Raw genomic sequence first — 17,588 nt, forward strand, 5'->3', positions numbered from 1 at the left:
TACGGAGTTCAACCGGGATTTAAGGTGTCATCAATCTGCCCCTCAAAACCAATCGACCCTACTAATAAACACAAACACTGAGGTTCACTCTCCAAGGCTGGGTGAAAGGCCCGTAGTCTTTTCAAGCTCTACTTTTTCACACATATGCCCAGAACCACTCTTTGGTTTTCCCCAGCGAAAATAATCAAATGACAGAAATTGAAAGATGCAATTGTATGAGACTTAATTTTAGATCTGTGATTAGTTTCACTTCCAGATAAAAATATGCAAAGAGGTATGGAGCAAAGTACAAACACATATACATATGTGTGTGTGTTTTATGTGTGTATATGTATATGCATACACATATGTAGCAGAGCACGTAATTTTACTTTAGATATCAAAAAAGAGCAAGACAATTCTCCCTGAACTGCCCAGAGTGCCACATCTTATAACTCGCTCGAAGCAGACTGTAAATGCATACTGAGGCTAAAACAGGAATTGCCAGTTCTATAGGCATGTACAAGACATACTGGGTTGAGCACGGACTTAATGAGAATTCAAGGACTGAAAAGAATCTGTGCATTGCTGTTCCAGAAAAAAATCATCAGGAGAGAATTCAGACTTAGATTCAAGGGAGTTCCCTTGTAGAGCAATGGTTTAAGGACCCAGCATTTTCAGTGCAGCAGCCTGGGTCGCTGCTATGGCACAGGTTTGATCCCTGGCTCAGGAACTTTTGCATGCTGCAGGAGCAACCAAAAAATAAAGAAAGAAAAATTTTTAAAAGACTTAGAACCAATACAGTGTTAACAGTCACAACGGACACAAAGTCCTGGGATAGTGGTTTTCAAATTTCAATGGCATCAGGATAACTGAAGGGCTTGTCAAATCTCAGACAGCTGGACCCCACCCCCAGAGCTTTAGATGGGGCAGGTCAAGGCTGGGGCCCGTCATCTGCATGTCTAAAAAGTTCCAGAGGGATCTGGAGGCTGCTCTGCGTCCACACCTGGAACAGCACTATCCTAAGGAATCACTTCTCAAAGCTGCACTTCTCAAGGACAACAGGCTCATATCCAGTTACATACAAAGAAACAGCAAAAGAGTTCGTTTAACCCAAGGGTTGAGCAGGAACTAATCCATCTGCCCAAGGAAAAAAAACTGGACTCACCTCTTATACTTAAAAAATCATGGCATCTCTGTAAACCAGGGATGTCTATGCTCAATAATATAAATGTTGGAACTCCCGTCATGGTGCAATGGAAATGAATCTGACTAGGAACCACGAGGTTGCAGGTTCAATCCCTGGCCTCGATCAGTGGGTTAAGGATCTGGCATTGCCGTGAGCTGTGGTGTAGGTCACAGACGCAGCTCGGATCCTGAGTTGCTGTGGCTGTGGTGAACGCCAGCAGCAACAGCTCCGATTAGACACCTAGTCTGGGAACCTCCATATGCAGCCCTAAAAAATATATACACACACACACACACACATACCTATAAATATAAATGTCTGTCAGGCCATAGTAAACTCAACCCAGTACATTCAATGGAAAACGTCCAAAGAGATAAGAAGCTAAGGCCTTAAACCAAAATGTATAGAAAACAGCCTCATCAGAAGCATATTTTCATTTCAATATCAAAAATAAATAGAAGCCTTTTATTATACTCCCTATACTTACTCCATATGCTTACCTGTTTGGAAATTAAAGTAGAATCTCTTTCTTTTGAATGTACAGCTATGTTACAGTCATTGATAAAATTGAGAGCTTCTTCTAATTCCATCAGCAGTCTTTCATAAAGCCCACTTCTGTCAGTAAATGGTCCACAGTCTACCACAATCTCACATGGCTGAGAAGTATATCTTTAACGTTAGAAACAAAAGTTGTCATTAGCACAATAAACTGACTAGAGCGTTACAATCCATTACATTTTGAAACCAAAAAAGAAACATCCTCTTTTCAGTGCTACAAGCATCTGGAATCACAGGCAGGCTCACGGCAAGCCTTTCTAAAGTGGCATTCAATGGCATCTATGCTGTCTGCCTGCCAGGTCTCAAGGAATAAATGCGTAAGGCTAACAGTCAAAGAATTTGTGATTTCATTATCATCCCAGGGTTTTTGTTTTGTTTTTTTAGGTTTAGGCTTTCATCTTTCACCACCTTAGCCATCAGCCAGAATGAAAAATAACGTGAGTCAAAATATTTAAGAAACTCCACAATGACTGCTTCTCAGAAGTAATTTCTGATTACAGGGAAGAGGGGGTCAATCAGAGGGAAGAAGTGTTATCCAATGTACCCATTTCCATACTATTTGAAAAGTTTTTTCTTAATGTATTTTTAACACATCCTCAGGGAAAAGCTCCTCCAAATTTCCATCAATTACAGTATCATTGCTTGGATCTTTCATGCCTGTTATAAAATGATGACCAGAACAACACCTAAAATTCTAAAAGCACATACGACAATTAATTTATGAAAAAAGAGAAGAAAAACATACTTAAATACTACCGTTTTCATTATTCTCAACCAGAATTTCCAAGAGTCACGCTTAGAGAAAGAGGTAATACCAAACTCAACGGATTACTTAACAGTTTTAGCTAAATGCTCTCATCCCTCCTCCTGCAGGCCGCAAGTTGGACAGGCCCACCAATCTCACTCCAGCCACAGAAAGCAAACATGTAGCCTTTCACGTCGACGTCACAGACTGTTTTAGCTCAGGGAAATCGGAAATAGCAGGTCCGAAAGGCCACGAGATTCAGATTTGATATCATGCTGAATTCCTAAGTCCAATGAATTTAAATGTTACCTTCTCCTCTCATTCTACAGAGAGAGCTCCTTCCAAATTCCGGCTAAACGACAGGCACACTGCATGGCGTTTCCCAAGTCAGTGTAACTGATCCTCAGCAAGTCCCCCGAAACCACTGTGATGCCATTTTACAGGTTCAGGGGCAAGAAATGACTCAGTTGAAGTCGCACAGGTGACAGCTAGTGGGGCCAGTATTCAAAATCCATGTGCGACTTAACTTCTAACCTGAGAATTAAATCTTCTCTATTATAACTATTCCAAGAACCACCACTTGGTAATCTTTAACCGTGTTGAAGACTTTACCTAATGAGGGTATAAGGACATCTTAATATGAATTGACTTAATTACATTTATTTAAAAACCCAATTTATACAGGCTCCTTTCCACTAACTTAAATCAAAAAAGCTGTTTCATGAAACACAGCATGTTCTAATGAAACTTAAAAATAGCAACCTCTTCAAAAGGTGACAAACCTAGAAACCCTAAGCAGCAACCTCTCAGAAATTCACACCCATCTTCAAAACTAGAGGGAGTTTCTCTTTTTTCTTTTTTCTTTTTCTTTTTTTTTTTTTGCTTTTTAGGGCCACAGCCACGGCATATGGAAGTTCCCAGGCTAGGGAGCAAATTGGAGCTACAGCTGCCAGCCTACCCCACAGCCATAGCAACGCAGGATCCGAGCCGCATCTTTGACCTACACCAGAGCTCGTGGCAATGCTGGATCCTTAACTCACTGAGCAAGGCCAAGGATTGAACCTGCATCCTCATGGTTCCTAGTCGGGTTCGTTAACTGCTGAACCACGAAGGGAACTTCCTCTTGTTATTTTAAAGCAGATTAAAATAATGAATTCTGTAAATAAATCACTGCCCTTTCAACGCATCATGTGGGATGGTTAAGTCAGAACAACAAGGCACACATCTGACGGAAGAGGACTCCGACTTTCTCCTGTGCGAGTTCTCGGGCCTCGTCAGCATCGGCAAAGAGGATGGGCCCGTGCTCATGCAGTATTTCCTCCTCGGGCAGAAACACCTCCACTTGCTGCTCTGTGTAAATGAGGTTAGGTGCTTGCATTGGAAGATGACTGTGTGGATAAGAATTCTTAGTCTTGCTCATTCCTTTTAACAGCCATTTGTTCACTTGAACAGATCTGACCTGCAAGGCACTATGATACTGAAGCCTTAAGTCTTTTACAGCTGGTCTCACTAGAGCCAAGTCAATCCTACGTGCATACCTGTCTAAGACCACCAAGTCAGTTGCAGTTTCAGCATTACTCTTAAGAATTTTCTCCAGTTTCTGTATCTTTTCTTCCAATTCCTCTGGATCACATTTCCCATTTAAAATGGAAGCAGTTAGCCCCAAAATACGAGGACATGATGGACAATTTTCACAGAGCTAACAAAACAGAAGATACTGACAGTGAGGAATTCATTTTGTCTAACAAGAGACAGCACCATAATAAAATATGTTAAAAAGATCTAACGAATACCAAAAATATTACTCATGGAATTACTGTAGCTTGTTTAAAAGACCTATTTATCAAAAAAGAACATTTAAAGATGTTATCATAGGTTACATAGGTCATTTATGATAGATCGTATAATTTACTGATTTATATGATGCTAAATTTTATTACAGATTTAGGTTATAAATTTATTATAGTTTAATACTACAGATTATAGATTTAAATGAACAATGATTTAATATTCATTCATTCACTCATCCCCTGGAACCAAATTTCCCAAAGTGGTAACTAATATTGCTTTCGGTATATAAAAACAACGCTTATACTCGGTAATCTGACCTGAATAAGACTGATAAAATCTAGGAGTTCCCGTTGTGGCTCAGCGGAAACGAGTCTGTCTAGCATTCATGAGGACGCAGGTTCAATCCCTGGCCTTGCTCAGTAGGTTAAGGATCTGGTGTTGCCGTGAGCTGTGGCATGAGTCTCAGACAAGGCTTGGATCTGATGTTGCTGTGGCTGTGGTGCAGGCCAGTGGCGATAGCGCCAATTCAACCCCTAGCCTGGGAACCTCCATATGCCATGGGTGCGGCCCTAAAAAGACCAAAAAAAAAAAAGACTGATAAAATCTAAAAACTTACCTTCATAATCTCTCGGTAGGGGTGATCTAGGATTGCAAGATGACACTCATCAAACACCAAAAGGTTAATGTCTGACAGTGCTAAGTAACCATTTTTCAAAACATTCAAGGCGACAGAGCAAGTCATAACAAGAACCTAAAATAAAATTGACATTGTTTATGCCATTCACCTGCCTGGATGCACTTATAAGAAATCAGATTACAGAACCACTGTACTTTAGGTGAAGATTAAGAAATTCAACAGTCCAAATGAAAACAAAAATTCTACACGTATGGAAGCTCATACTTTGGAACCAAGAAGTAAAATCAGGAAAACACGGAAAGAGACAGTGATAACGGAGACCACGTTTTTAGGATAAATCTACTATCAATCTACTTCAGGTTTTTAGCCATAATTTGACTGATGAAAACTGTCAGTTTTATCAGATCGAAAAATAATTAACACAGTTTTTTCCTTTCATTTTTTTCCAAGAACTGACAAGGTTTTCTGGAAGGAGACACGGCCTACTTAATTCTTTTTCTAGCTTATCATTCTGTGGATTTTAAGTATTTTATTAATGAGGGCTTAATCCAATATGTAAGACATACTAGCAGGCTGGGGACCATCTCAAGTTAGTTAGGAAGCATCTCTTAATCACCTTAGATCGACCAACACCAACATACAAGAGGCCCTCGACAAAAGCAGGCTCTGCGGATAAGTTTCTCTAAGAACGTCTCCATCAGAGACGCTAAGATCTCAACCAAGAAATGTGTCCAATTTCAACAAATTTAACTCAAGAGTAAACTTTCTGAAAGCAAGTTGTCTGCAAGATGGACAGAGGTTGTAGGACTTTGTGTTTTTCAAGCAGGTAAATCATACTGTAGTCATACCCTTTCTATGGAGTCAGAGCAACACAAGTTAGACCATGTGGGAAAAAGCATAAGGACTAGTTTCTAGGCTGACAAAATGCAAGATAGTACTTAGTTTCAATTAGTTTTCAACTGTAATTCAGACAACCAAGGCTGCAGGTGGTCTTATAAACCAAGGACTTATAGGGAGTCCAAGTCTTACCTGGTGCTTAGTAAACTCTTGGTTCCATTTCTCTTTTGTCCAAGATGCATTTACTTCTAGGTTCGAGTATTCCCCAACCTTGAGATCCGAGTGAGTCCTGACAGCTGACACTTGTTGAGCAACCTGGTTTGCTGATTACAAATACAATACGCCATGTAAATACGAGAAATCTTCACTAAATGGCTCTCTGGACTACTAGTAACACAACAGTTAAGGAAATCCTCATTATTATATATTACACCTAACCATCAATTTTTTTTGTCTTTTTAGGGCCGCTCCCATGGCATATGGAAGCTCCCGAGCTAGGGGTCCAATCAGAGCTGGAGCTGCAGGCCTAAGCCACAGCCACAGCAATGCCAGATCTGAGCCACATCTGTGGTCTACACTGCAGCCTGCAGCAATGCTGGATCCTTAACCCATTGAACAAGGCCAGGGATCAAACCCATATCCTCATGGACACTGTGGGGCTCTTAACCCGCTGAGCCACAACAGGAACTCCAAACCACCAATTTTTCAGACAGCCAATTTAAAATCCTATTTCCAAGGTTATCTTCCAAAACACACTTGTTAGACTCACCACCCTGCCTCCTGCCATTCTCTTCAGAGAGTCTTACACCAATTTCCTTCTTTAAAGACAACTTTCCCCAACCTGAGAATATAATGTCTAGGCTGGATCAGCAACTACTTCTGATCCACCCCTCCTGTTTTCTTCAATAAAATCAGATTGTATCACCAAGAAATAAGACAGACTAATATAAAAAGCACATGAGACCATCACATGCTGATAATCTTTAAAAAAAAGGAAAGAAAGAAAAAAAAGAGGGGAAGGACATAGTTATACTAGCACCCTAGCAGTTTATGTTCACATTTTCTACTTTTTATTTTAATATACAATTTTAAGATAAAAACCAGTGCTTTAAACTCTTACTGAATAGCCAACTTTTAAGAAGCATCTAACTTACTTTCTATAACCAGTATCACACAATCATAAATCAAAAAGTTACCTATTTCATAATCAAGCACCTTTTGATATACTTTGTGAAGCTAAAACATCAAAACCAAAAAATAACAACTGTAGTTCTCGCTGGGGCACAGTAGGCTAAGACTCCGTCTGCCGCAGCTCTGGTCACTGCAGTGGCGTGGGTTCATCCTCACCTGGCACGGTGGGTTAAAGGATCTGGCGTTGCCACAGCTGTAGCTCAGATTCAGTCCCTGGCTGGGGAACTTCCATATGCCATGGGTACAGCCATTAGGGGAAAAACAAAACAAAACTAACAACTCAGATCAGATGATATTCCAAAAGTCATCTATTCAAAAGAAATGCAAAATCAAAATTAAATGCTATTTACATTTAAGAGCTGAAGTTTAACATCTGTGAAATAAAATGATACAAAACCTTTATGAGAAACACTATAAAGAAATAACACAAAATTATATTTCTGCTATCGGATCTTCAACAAGCATATTATCTGTCAAACTCCCTACATTTTTAAGAATTTAACTTAATACCTATGGAGAAAATCTGCTTAACCATAAAATCTTATCCAAGTTGCTCCACACAATTTCATAAAATAATTTTTTATTACCAGAGTTGACCAAGAACACCGTCCTTTTGCCATTTCTGTTGAAGTCTCCCCTGATCTGATAGGACAGCTCTTTAGTGAGTAGTACTGCAATAAACGTCTTCCCTGAGCCAGTGTTTAAACAGACTATGGTATTATGATCCAGAGCTGCTTCAAGCAGTTCAACCTAGAAATACAGTGGGAAAAAGAGATTATACACCTCTTATCTAGCACAAAATCTAGAAAATTGGCTTTTCTTTTAATTCAGGCAATTTCAGTGTTTTCTAAAAATCTTCCTCCAATAAATCTGCCCTTCAAAAAACTTACTTTCTATATCTTTATATAAGAAAAATAATCAGAGGCGTTGAAATGCTGGTTACACACAGCTGTGCTGAGTAAACGTGTTGAAATGGCATTTACCATTTCGTTAGGAGTTACCTTCACAGAATACTCCTCTGGAATACTATGAACAACCTCAGCGACTGTAACTGTGGTTCTGCCAGTCCCAGTCCATGGGTGTGCAACCCAATCTCAATTCCTACCCAGATCACGAGGACAGACACCCCCAAATAGATACAAAGGAACAGTGCGGGTTTCACAGGGGGAAAAAGAAGAAATTTCATCAAGAAAACTATCAAATCAATTACCCGGCAGATGTTAGAAAAGAAAAGGACTTTTAAGAACAAAAGTATTTGGAATGATAAAATTAATCAGAAGAGGAAAACTTGAAAAGGTAAAGGAGTTTTATATAAGTTGGGTCAACTATACGCTCATTTATTCCATTTTAGTGAAAATGCTCCAGTATTAGTGTTCTCATTAGTACCTGATATTTTCTTGGCGTATAAATGTTATCATGAATTGCTTCTTGTTGCCATGGCAGTCCAAAGAAAGGACCCATTGGTGAGGAAGCAGGGGTCATGAGCTGCAGGCCTGCCATGCTGAGGGGTTGCAAAGCAGGGCTTTTCATTCATCCAGTGTTTCTTTCATTGCATTTTTGTTCTAGCACAGCTTACTACAAAAGGGAAAAAGAATACCATTACACAACCATGCAGGGTTAAAAACAAAAGAAAGCACAGAAACAAGAGAAACATCAGGATATCATTCCTATGGGCCTTTTCAAACTCTGTTTAGCATTGTTTTAGCCTTTTCTTGATCTAAGAGGATCGCTTCAAAAGTCAAGCATTCTATACTCTCCAACCCACCAACTCTACACTTAGAAACGTGTCTAGAAGAATTAGGCAGCTGCACAAAAACATAAATACATGAATATTTATTGCTGCCTTATTACTTAAGAATAATAACCTTAAAATGCATTTAAAAATTAGCTAAGTAAACAATGGTCTAGTCTTAAAATGGAATACTCTGAATCCATAAAGATAATACATATCTGTATTTACTGACACAGAACTAGGTCCATAATACACCTTTAAAAAAATGCATAGTCTGATGCCTTTAAAAATATATATATGTAACACATAAACACACATATAAATATATTTCGAACATTCTTTGCAAACATGATGATGCTATTATTGATAAAATAATCAGAAAACTGTATGGAAGGGATGTCATAGTGTGTCTGCACACAGGAAAGATGAAAATCCTGCCAACATTTGGTCATTTTATCAAAGGACTATAAACACAGGAAGTCTTTTTCTCAGATGACAACCTATTTCAATTGCACAGCTGACCAACTACTGAAACGCGTATTTTAAGATTAAGCATGTTCTAGACTCATTAAAACAAAGCAACACAGTTCTGTGGATTCAGTTACTTCCTGGTATCTAAGCACTCTTCTGTAATTCATATATTCTTTCCCAAAGACAAATTTGATTATGTAAAATGAGAAAATAAAAACTCAGTCTTTTAAAAATGTCTAACCAGCAAATAGAGCGTTAGGGTTTCGACTCTCTAAATAAAGGTCCATCCTCAGCTTCCCGGACTATCAGCAGAATTTACTTGTCTTGGAGTAGGGAACTCTCTCCCCTGCACAGCTTTGCAGCGTGCACTGTCCTCACTCTACGAGACCGGAAAGAGAGAATCCCTGCTCTTTGTTCCCCGACAACAAAACCTCTGAATCTCCTGACATGTGAAATTTACAACCATGTACAACACAGCGACTTCAACGGTTGCATCGAATCCAAGAAGTCTCAAGAGTAGAGTCTCTTTTATGCGTAGGCCTAAGACCCGACTCTGATTTCATAGATTAATTCATTTGACAAGAATTTGACATCCAGCTATCACGAGGAAGATCTCAAAGCACAGGGGCCGACGCTGCAGGGGCCGAGGACCTCAGCCAGGCAGGCGTGTCCGTGGCCCGACAGCATCCCCATTCTCCTTACCGTCTCAGGCAAGCGAAGCATTCCAGAGCCCATTAGGGAAAACTATCAAGTCGTTATTTTGCCTGGATAAAACAGAGCTATGTTTTTCATGAGAAATAATGTCCTCATTCTCTACTGAACCAAAGTTCCGACAGCCACTCCACCTAACCCTCTGACACTCGGCATTCACGTCTCTCAGTGTCACAGGCCCACAGCATAAACACCCTCAGGTGGATCATTCAAGCTTTTTACTCAACACAGCTGCAGAGAACCTGAAGCATTAGTCTGCTTTACCTCATTTCCTGAGACTCAGCAGGTCATGCTGAAGGCTCAAGGCTGAGATCTGCAGGCACTTCCCTCCTGGCTCCCACTCTCGGGACACTGCACTCCGGTCCCTCTGTATCTGAGGGTTCCACGTCCGCGGGTCCAATGAACCCCCAGATATGGAAGGCCAGGTGTGCTCTGTTGTTTTAGAGCATCCCTGCAGTTTGGTATCTGCAGGGGTGCTGGAGCCAGTCCCGCGGACCCCGAGGGACAACTGTACTTCTCCATCGCTACAGGCTACTGACTCTTCTTCTTCAACCTGACCCCTCACTTTTCACCCGAGCCAAACGCTAATAACAGACCAAACAAACACATGGTAAAAGGGATCCCGAGAGAAGCCCAAATCCCGGTGGTGGATAGAAATATTAGAAGGAGAAAAGAGGACAGCAACGTAAATCTCCAAACACACTTCCTCCACCTCCAGAAACTCTCTACAGCCAGGAGCCTCCTTCTTACCACTGTGACCATGTCTTCTCCCATAGACGACATGCGTAATAATAATGCCCCAGAAAACAGTCTAAAAAAAAAAATGAATGTTCTACGTTTAGAATAGTATAAAAATAGCCTTAAAATTAGCCTACTTATAAATGTTTATATACTTATTTTAAAATTTATTACAAATAGACTATAACTATACAGCAATAATCTAAAAAAAGTCTCTTTTTAGAATAGTCTAAAAAATGTTTTAGTGTTCTTATTTTAAGGGGGGGACTATAGTCTTTAAAGTTACCGGTAAAATAAAACACAAAGAAAAACTGTGAAAATATTCCAGATTAAAGAAGACTATAAACACATGAGAACTAAATGCAGTAACTGATCTCAAACCGGACCCTTTCCTGCAGAACCGCCCACTCCATTACACATCTGGCTGCAGACGAGGCACTGCCACACTCCCTGAGTGGACAGCTCCACCAAGACCGTGCCGAGGAGTTAAGAGGAGTATCCTGATTCTCGGAGCATAAGGGCCATGACGTATGTAACTCATTCTCAAGTGGTTCCAAAAAAAGAAACTACCTGTGGATATACAGAGAGAGAATGGGCGCAACTGATGATGCAAACAGGGCAAGACGGGTAAAGCACATACCTTTGTCTTAATCTTATTTTTCTTTGCTGTAAAAGTCTGAAATTATTTCCAAATGAAGAGTTTTTTTAAAAAGTAAATGAACATAGCCAACTCAGGAGTTCCCACCGCGGCCCAGCAGGTGAAGAACATGGCCGCAGCGGCTCAGGTGGCTGCAGAGGTGCCACTTTGCAGCCCCAGCCCGACGCAGTGGGCTAAAGGGGGCGCTGTCACAGCCGTGACGCAGGCGACAGCTGCCACTCGGATTCAGGCTCTGGCCCGGGCACGTCCATGTGCCACAGGTGCGGCCATAAAAAGAAAAGAAAAAACATGGCCAATTGGACTAGGGTTCCCTTGAGGACAGGAGCGCTTTATCTCACACATCCTTCCACCACTGGCTGAACTAACCGCCCTCCAGGTACGGCAAACAAACAGTGCAGGTTTGCAGAATGAAACAGTGGCCACGTGAGTGACAAGAAAACCTCCGAGAGCCTCGCTGTGCCTTTCCCAATGTAAATTGCACTGCGTAGATTCACAGACGCACACACATCCACGACGTATTCTTTTACTGGCACACATGCTCTGTGAGAAGATGTGTGTATCATTCTTTGCAGCTCTTACACCTCCTGGTACAATGGACCATACAGGCAGTTTAGTAAATATTTGATGAACTGAATCAGATTTCATGGATGTCTACACAGTAACATGCAGAACAGAAGTACAGACAGTTCAAAAGAGGCCTGCACATCCGCAGGCCTGGGTTCGGACATCCGCACCCAGCCCACTCCTACCGGCCCTGATGGGTGGATCCAGGACAGAGAATGTGCAAGGACATGGGGGGACGGCAACTGAACTTGCCCCATTATATTTCCATTAGAACACAATATTTAAAGTAATATTAATGAAATTAAAATTAATTCATTTCATACATGTTTATGCATTTAGGACACAGTGGCTGGCCACAGTAATACACTTTCTACTTTGGAGAAAGCACATCCAACTTTAACGTTTAATTAAAGATTCAATAAGTAATCCAATAATGTGAAAACAGAAAAACCTACAATTTTGCCAATTTTTACTTTCTCTGGCATGTTTAAAAAGATTTTTCTTTCTTAACTTGGCCTTAATGAAGAGCTCTGAACGCCTGCTGGTAAGTAAAAGTTCTCCAGTTTCATAGACTGACTGACTACGGTTAACTGTTTTAGCAGAGCCAACAGAGCAATTAATCCACAGGACTATTTTTCAATCACAGGTTTTAAATTCCTGGTCAAACAATTCACACTCATGAAAGTGGTGCAGTTGCGGCTTCATTTAGAGGCAGCTTTTAGGGAAACACAGGAGTACACGCTCCTCGTCTCTCCACGCAGGATGAAGCCCAGATTTACCGTCTTAATGCTTGAGATCCCCGCGTTGCTGTTGTCTGAACTGCACTGTGACATTGCGAGAGCAGTTTATTGGAAAATCACAGCATACCCAAGCTTCTGCTCTAAAAATAAATGCAAAAATAGCCAAGTTTAAGATTCCTGTACTTAGGTTGAATACAAACACATCTACAAGAAGCCCTATTGATGTGAAAAGTTGAATCGGAGGCCAGTATTTTAAAAAAAGACATTTGGTTATCTTAGGATACTAAGTCTTATTCTAAAACAAAGAACAAGAGAATGAGCTGTAACGACAGCAGGCCTAACTCCCAAAGATGCTAGGGGCTGGGAGGAGAAGAGGTTGGAGAAAAGTTCAAGGAAAGACTTCAAAATGAAAACAAGGAAACCAAATAAGGCACATAAATTCTAAAGATGGTGGAAAATGGAAAAAGTAAATAAATAAAAGAATACAGATGTATTATTTTCCTAAATTCGTATATACAAAAGAAATAAAGAAGGTCACTAGGAAAGCACTTGGCTGAGAAATCCAAATTGCCTGATTAAATTAAATAAAGCCCAAACGCAAAGAACAAGTCAATTTAACTACAAACTCTCCCATAAAATTCACTTACTAATAAAAGAATTCAGGAACACAGTTCAACAATGTTGGGAGTTCCCGTCGTGGCGCAGTGGTTAAGGAATCCGACTAGGAACCATGAGGTTGCGGGTTCGATCCCTGGCCTTGCTCAGTGGGTTAAGGATCCAGCGTTGCCGTGAGCTGTGGTGTAGGTCGCAGAGGCGGCTTGGACCCCGCGTTGCTGTGGCTCTGGCGTAGGCTGGCAGCTACAGCTCCGAGTAGACCCCTAGTCTGGGAACCTCCATATGCCACAGGAAGCAGCCTTGGAAAAGACCAAAAAAAAAAAAAAATGTTAATGCTTTGGAGAAACTTAAGTTTAGGGGTGGCCTTAAATAACCCTAGAAGAGATTATAACTCAAAAACTAAGGAAGCATAAAGTATTGTAATGAAAAGTTACTTTAATCATCAGATGTTGCTTTTCTTTGATTGATACCATGATTTCATTTCCGCCCCTTAAGTGCAATGCCTCTACCACCACAAGCTCAGGAAAAACACACTGCCGTGGTCTCTTTCCACTAGTGTGGTGTCTGGTCCAGTCTAGCCTAGTCTATAGTGGTTTAAAGGACGTTCAGCTGGAGGTTAAACTTTCTCGTTTCACACACAAGTTGGCTTTGCTGATAAGTTAAAGAAGAAGAGGGCAACCTTAGCACTAGTTCAGTAGGTACATATTTACCTCAAAATGCTGATTCTAAGTTCTTTCAGTTTCCAAGTCTGTATTAATTCATACCCTAGGTAACCTAAAAGCAATCAGAGAGAATATTTTAGAACATACAACTCATTTTTAAAAAAAACTTTAAGAAATTTCCTACTTGACAAATTTTTCAAAACTTATCAGAGGAAGATCTCTGGTAAAACTTTACTTTTTTGACTATTGGGAGTCAAGAAAACAGTGTATGTGTGGTAGCGCTGGCCTTTAAAAGCAGCGTCATGTTCTTATACAACTGTCAGTATAATTCAACTAGACCGTAAGAGTGAATTCTTGGAAGGGACCAACATTTTCCCCCAGTAAAATGTGGCTTTAAAAATACTGAAAGAGGAGTTCCCGTCGTGGCGCAGTGGTTAACGAAGCCGACTAGGAACCATGAGGTTGCGGTTCCGTCCCTGCCCTTGCTCAGTGGGTTAACGATCCGGCGTTGCCGTGAGCTGTGGTGTAGGTCGCAGATGCGGCTCGGATCCTGCGTTGCTGTGGCTCTGGCATAGGCTGGCAGCTACAGCTCCGACTAGACCCCTAGCCTGGGAACCTCCATATGCCGCGAGAGCGGCCCATGAAATAGCAAAGAGACAAAAAAAAAAAAATACTGAAGGAGAGATCTTAGAAAAACACTACCGTAAGTCAGTATCGCACTTTACATGAACATACAACCCCCCTCCTGAGGAGTCAGTCTGCGTTTTCTAAAACTACCTCATGCTTTGACTTTTAATTCCACTCTATGCTGCCACATAGTATGATGCAACTTCGATACACCAACGTGGCCTGATGCGTCACACTCTGCGTCTTTGCAATTCATATTCACTTCTTTCCTAGAGACACTGCAGCCAAAAAAATGAGCTGACAATCCTTTAAAATTCAATGCAACTCCACTATTACAAAATTACTGCTGAGGTAAATTACTTCTTTAGAGAATTATGTATAGAGATACATTAGAAAGTTAACATGCCAAGTACAATGACTATTTATGTTCATACTATAGAATCAATAGGTCAAGTTTTTAAATTTTAATTGATGACCATGATTTAAATCGCACACATGCAAACTCATGTTTGATAGGCCCCTTTAAGATAACTCTGAATAAGACAAGCCACATAGCAGATGCTCATCAGGTTTTAGCATAAACTAACAAACTTAACCTATTCAGGGTCTAAATCCAGCACATGGCTATACCCTTTCAAAGGCTTGTAACAACAGACAGCTAACCTCCCAAGTCTGAGGTCTAACGGTATCCAGAGCTTCCTGGTATTTTCAAAACTGGTTAACAGAAAACTTCCAACTCATTCATTGTACTATGTGTCACATGCTGATATCATTACCTTTACAAATACGACTGTCCAGATTTCATTCCTACTCTCATGAAGCCAAAAAAGCACAACTACCACAGTCAACAAAAGAAACACACAAATACCATATCAACACTGAGAGATTAAAACACTGCCCGAAACACTTCTCTAAGATAACAGGTAAAACCAAAAATTGTTTTAAGAGCTTTTAGTCCCTAGCAACAATATGCTATGGGACTAGAGCTTTTAGTTCCTAGTAACAAATAAGACATTAAATTTAATTCCAACCAAGCCGAAAGGCTAAGAACATCCTTGACCACGGATGTAAAGTAATAGGTTTATAAGGCTGTTGATATAAGGGCAAATTAAAAAAAAAAGCTGCTTAATTCTCCCATTGGAAAATAAAGAGACTTTTTCCCCCTCTTTTTTGTTCAGAACTTCTTTTTCAGCCTTTTCTAAAGTACTTGAATCTTCTTAAAAGCTAAATAAGCCTCTATCTAGTCAGTCTCACTTCTGAGGAATGTTTCCTAAGATATGCAATCAGCAAGAAAGATAATGCGCAATTCCTAGCATGGCCTGTGACTTGTCAACTTGTCAGCTCCAAACTGCAAAGCCTACCTCCAGTCATAAAGATAGGAGAAAGTTAGCAACTGCATCCCCACACGCGGAGGTACCACTTAGCTGTACAGAAGACGACTTCTGGGTCCGCAGTCTCTTTCTTTAGCGCTCAGCCAGAGACTCAATCACTTTCCGGTGTCATGCTTACTCAGTAAAGTGTTTTCTTCCCTTCTACCTTTCTGGAGAGAGATTCTGGGCTGGGAGACCTTGTTTTCAATTATATTTCCCCAACATTAGCTTTAAAAAAATAAGGTCCAATTCTCAAAAAGTATTCATGCCAAACAACAAAATCCATGTCTTGAAACTTAAAGACTACAGAAATCCTAAAATATTCTGCCCAACTGCACTGGAGAGAGCAGTTTTAAAAAATGAAGATAGATCTTAAATGGGCAAACACGTCCTTCTATTAAAGAGGAATCCACCATTGGAAGTCAACTACCATTAAAAAAAATTTTTTTAAACACTGTGAATCAATTATACTTCAATAAATTGAAAAAGAAAAGAAAAGGAGGAGTTCCCGTCGTGGCACAGTGGTTAACGAATCCGCCTAGGAACCTTGAGATTGCAGGTTCGATCCCTGGCCTTGCTCAGTGGGTTAAGGATACAGAATTGCCGTGAGCTGTGGTGTAGGTCGCAGACGTGGCTTGGATCCCGCATTGCTGTGGCTCTGGCGTAGACCGGTGGCCACAGCTCCGATTAGACTCCTAATCTGGGAACCTCCATATGCTGAGGGAGCGGCCCTAGAAAAGGCAGAAAGACAAAAAATAAATAAATAAATAAATATAAAAATAAATTTAAAATAAAAAAGAAAAGGAAGGATCTGAGTTGTTTATAAATCACTTAGATGATTTTAAACCAATCTCCCTTTCCTAAATTAGAGGAGAAAGTGTCAGCTGTTTGCAGCTAATTCACAAGTCAAGTCTCTCACCTCTTAATACTCTGGAACGTACAGTCCCTCCCTGCTCACGGTTCACGGCGGCCCACTGATGTGGGAGGGACAGTGGGTAAGGCCACTGGGGTTACAGAAAGTAGTCCTTTCTTTCTTAAGTATCTTTCATTTAAAATCATCTGAATGCCAGCGAGTCCAGTGTCAGGAACACCAAGACTTGGGGGACTCCACCACCTCTCTCTAAGGTTGTTTCCTCGTCTGTAAAACAGAGCACCTGACTATTACGAGGATTCAATCATTAAACTTGTATTAACCTGAGTAGAGAAAAAGAGCCTGCACAGAAAATATTCGATAAATGGTAGTTTTTAAGAAACCACACCACCATCTCTATTTAGAACGTTCTCGAACAATCCTTAAGACTTTAAGGAACTCCCTAAAGAACCTAAAATGTTTCATTAATCCTAAAATACAGTATTTAAAAAACGTATTCTCATACAAAGTTAAAAAAGCACTATACGAGACTTCATAGTATTTCTTTATCCTTTCTTTTTTTTTGGCCATGCCCACAGCTTGCGGAAGTTCCCGGGTAAGGGTTCGAACCCACATCACTGCAGCGACCCGAGCCACTGCAGTGACACCAGGTCCTTAACCTGCTGAACCACACAGGAACTCCCTACACAGTCATTTTAATCAGATGAACCTGAAAAGCCAAGCTCCAAACTACCTAGTCCTTATGAATTGACAGTCAAATAAAAATCAAATTTAAACCACAAAACATGGTATAGAATGTAAAATAAAATTAAACAGATTCGTATCTACGAGTTCTCTTTAAAAGCAAAAACCAAAAACACGACATGCCACTTCTCTTTGGCTCCCCAGACATCACTGAAAAC

General features: G+C 40.5%; 1 protein-coding gene across 14 annotated transcripts in view; it reads right to left on the reverse strand.

Annotated features, from left to right (window-relative positions):
* Positions 1 to 17,588, reverse strand: part of DICER1 (dicer 1, ribonuclease III) — a 70,996-nt gene that overhangs the window by 38,083 nt on the left and 15,325 nt on the right. For 8 of the 14 annotated variants that reach the window (XR_007137180.1, XM_047797210.1, XM_047797216.1 and 5 more), the window contains exons 2-9: positions 13,867 to 13,930; positions 12,581 to 12,681; positions 8,314 to 8,502; positions 7,515 to 7,677; positions 5,929 to 6,059; positions 4,879 to 5,013; positions 4,010 to 4,170; positions 1,669 to 1,837 (exon numbers count right to left, since the gene is read on the reverse strand). Coding sequence is in view for 13 of the 14 variants with exons in the window: in XM_047797210.1 (XP_047653166.1) it covers positions 1,669 to 1,837; positions 4,010 to 4,170; positions 4,879 to 5,013; positions 5,929 to 6,059; positions 7,515 to 7,677; positions 8,314 to 8,457 (903 nt within the window). In the remaining variant the exon portion in view is untranslated. Of the gene's footprint in view, positions 1 to 1,668; positions 3,347 to 4,009; positions 4,171 to 4,878; positions 5,014 to 5,928; positions 6,060 to 7,514; positions 7,678 to 8,313; positions 8,503 to 10,591; positions 10,624 to 12,580; positions 12,682 to 13,188; positions 13,207 to 13,866; positions 13,931 to 16,734; positions 16,954 to 17,588 lie in introns of those variants that run through there. The other 6 variants (XM_047797215.1, XM_047797213.1, XM_047797209.1 and 3 more) reach the window with 5 other exon arrangements.

The sequence above is a fragment of the Phacochoerus africanus genome, chromosome 9 (assembly GCF_016906955.1).
Source record: "Phacochoerus africanus isolate WHEZ1 chromosome 9, ROS_Pafr_v1, whole genome shotgun sequence".
Classification (NCBI taxonomy): Eukaryota; Metazoa; Chordata; class Mammalia; order Artiodactyla; family Suidae; genus Phacochoerus; species Phacochoerus africanus.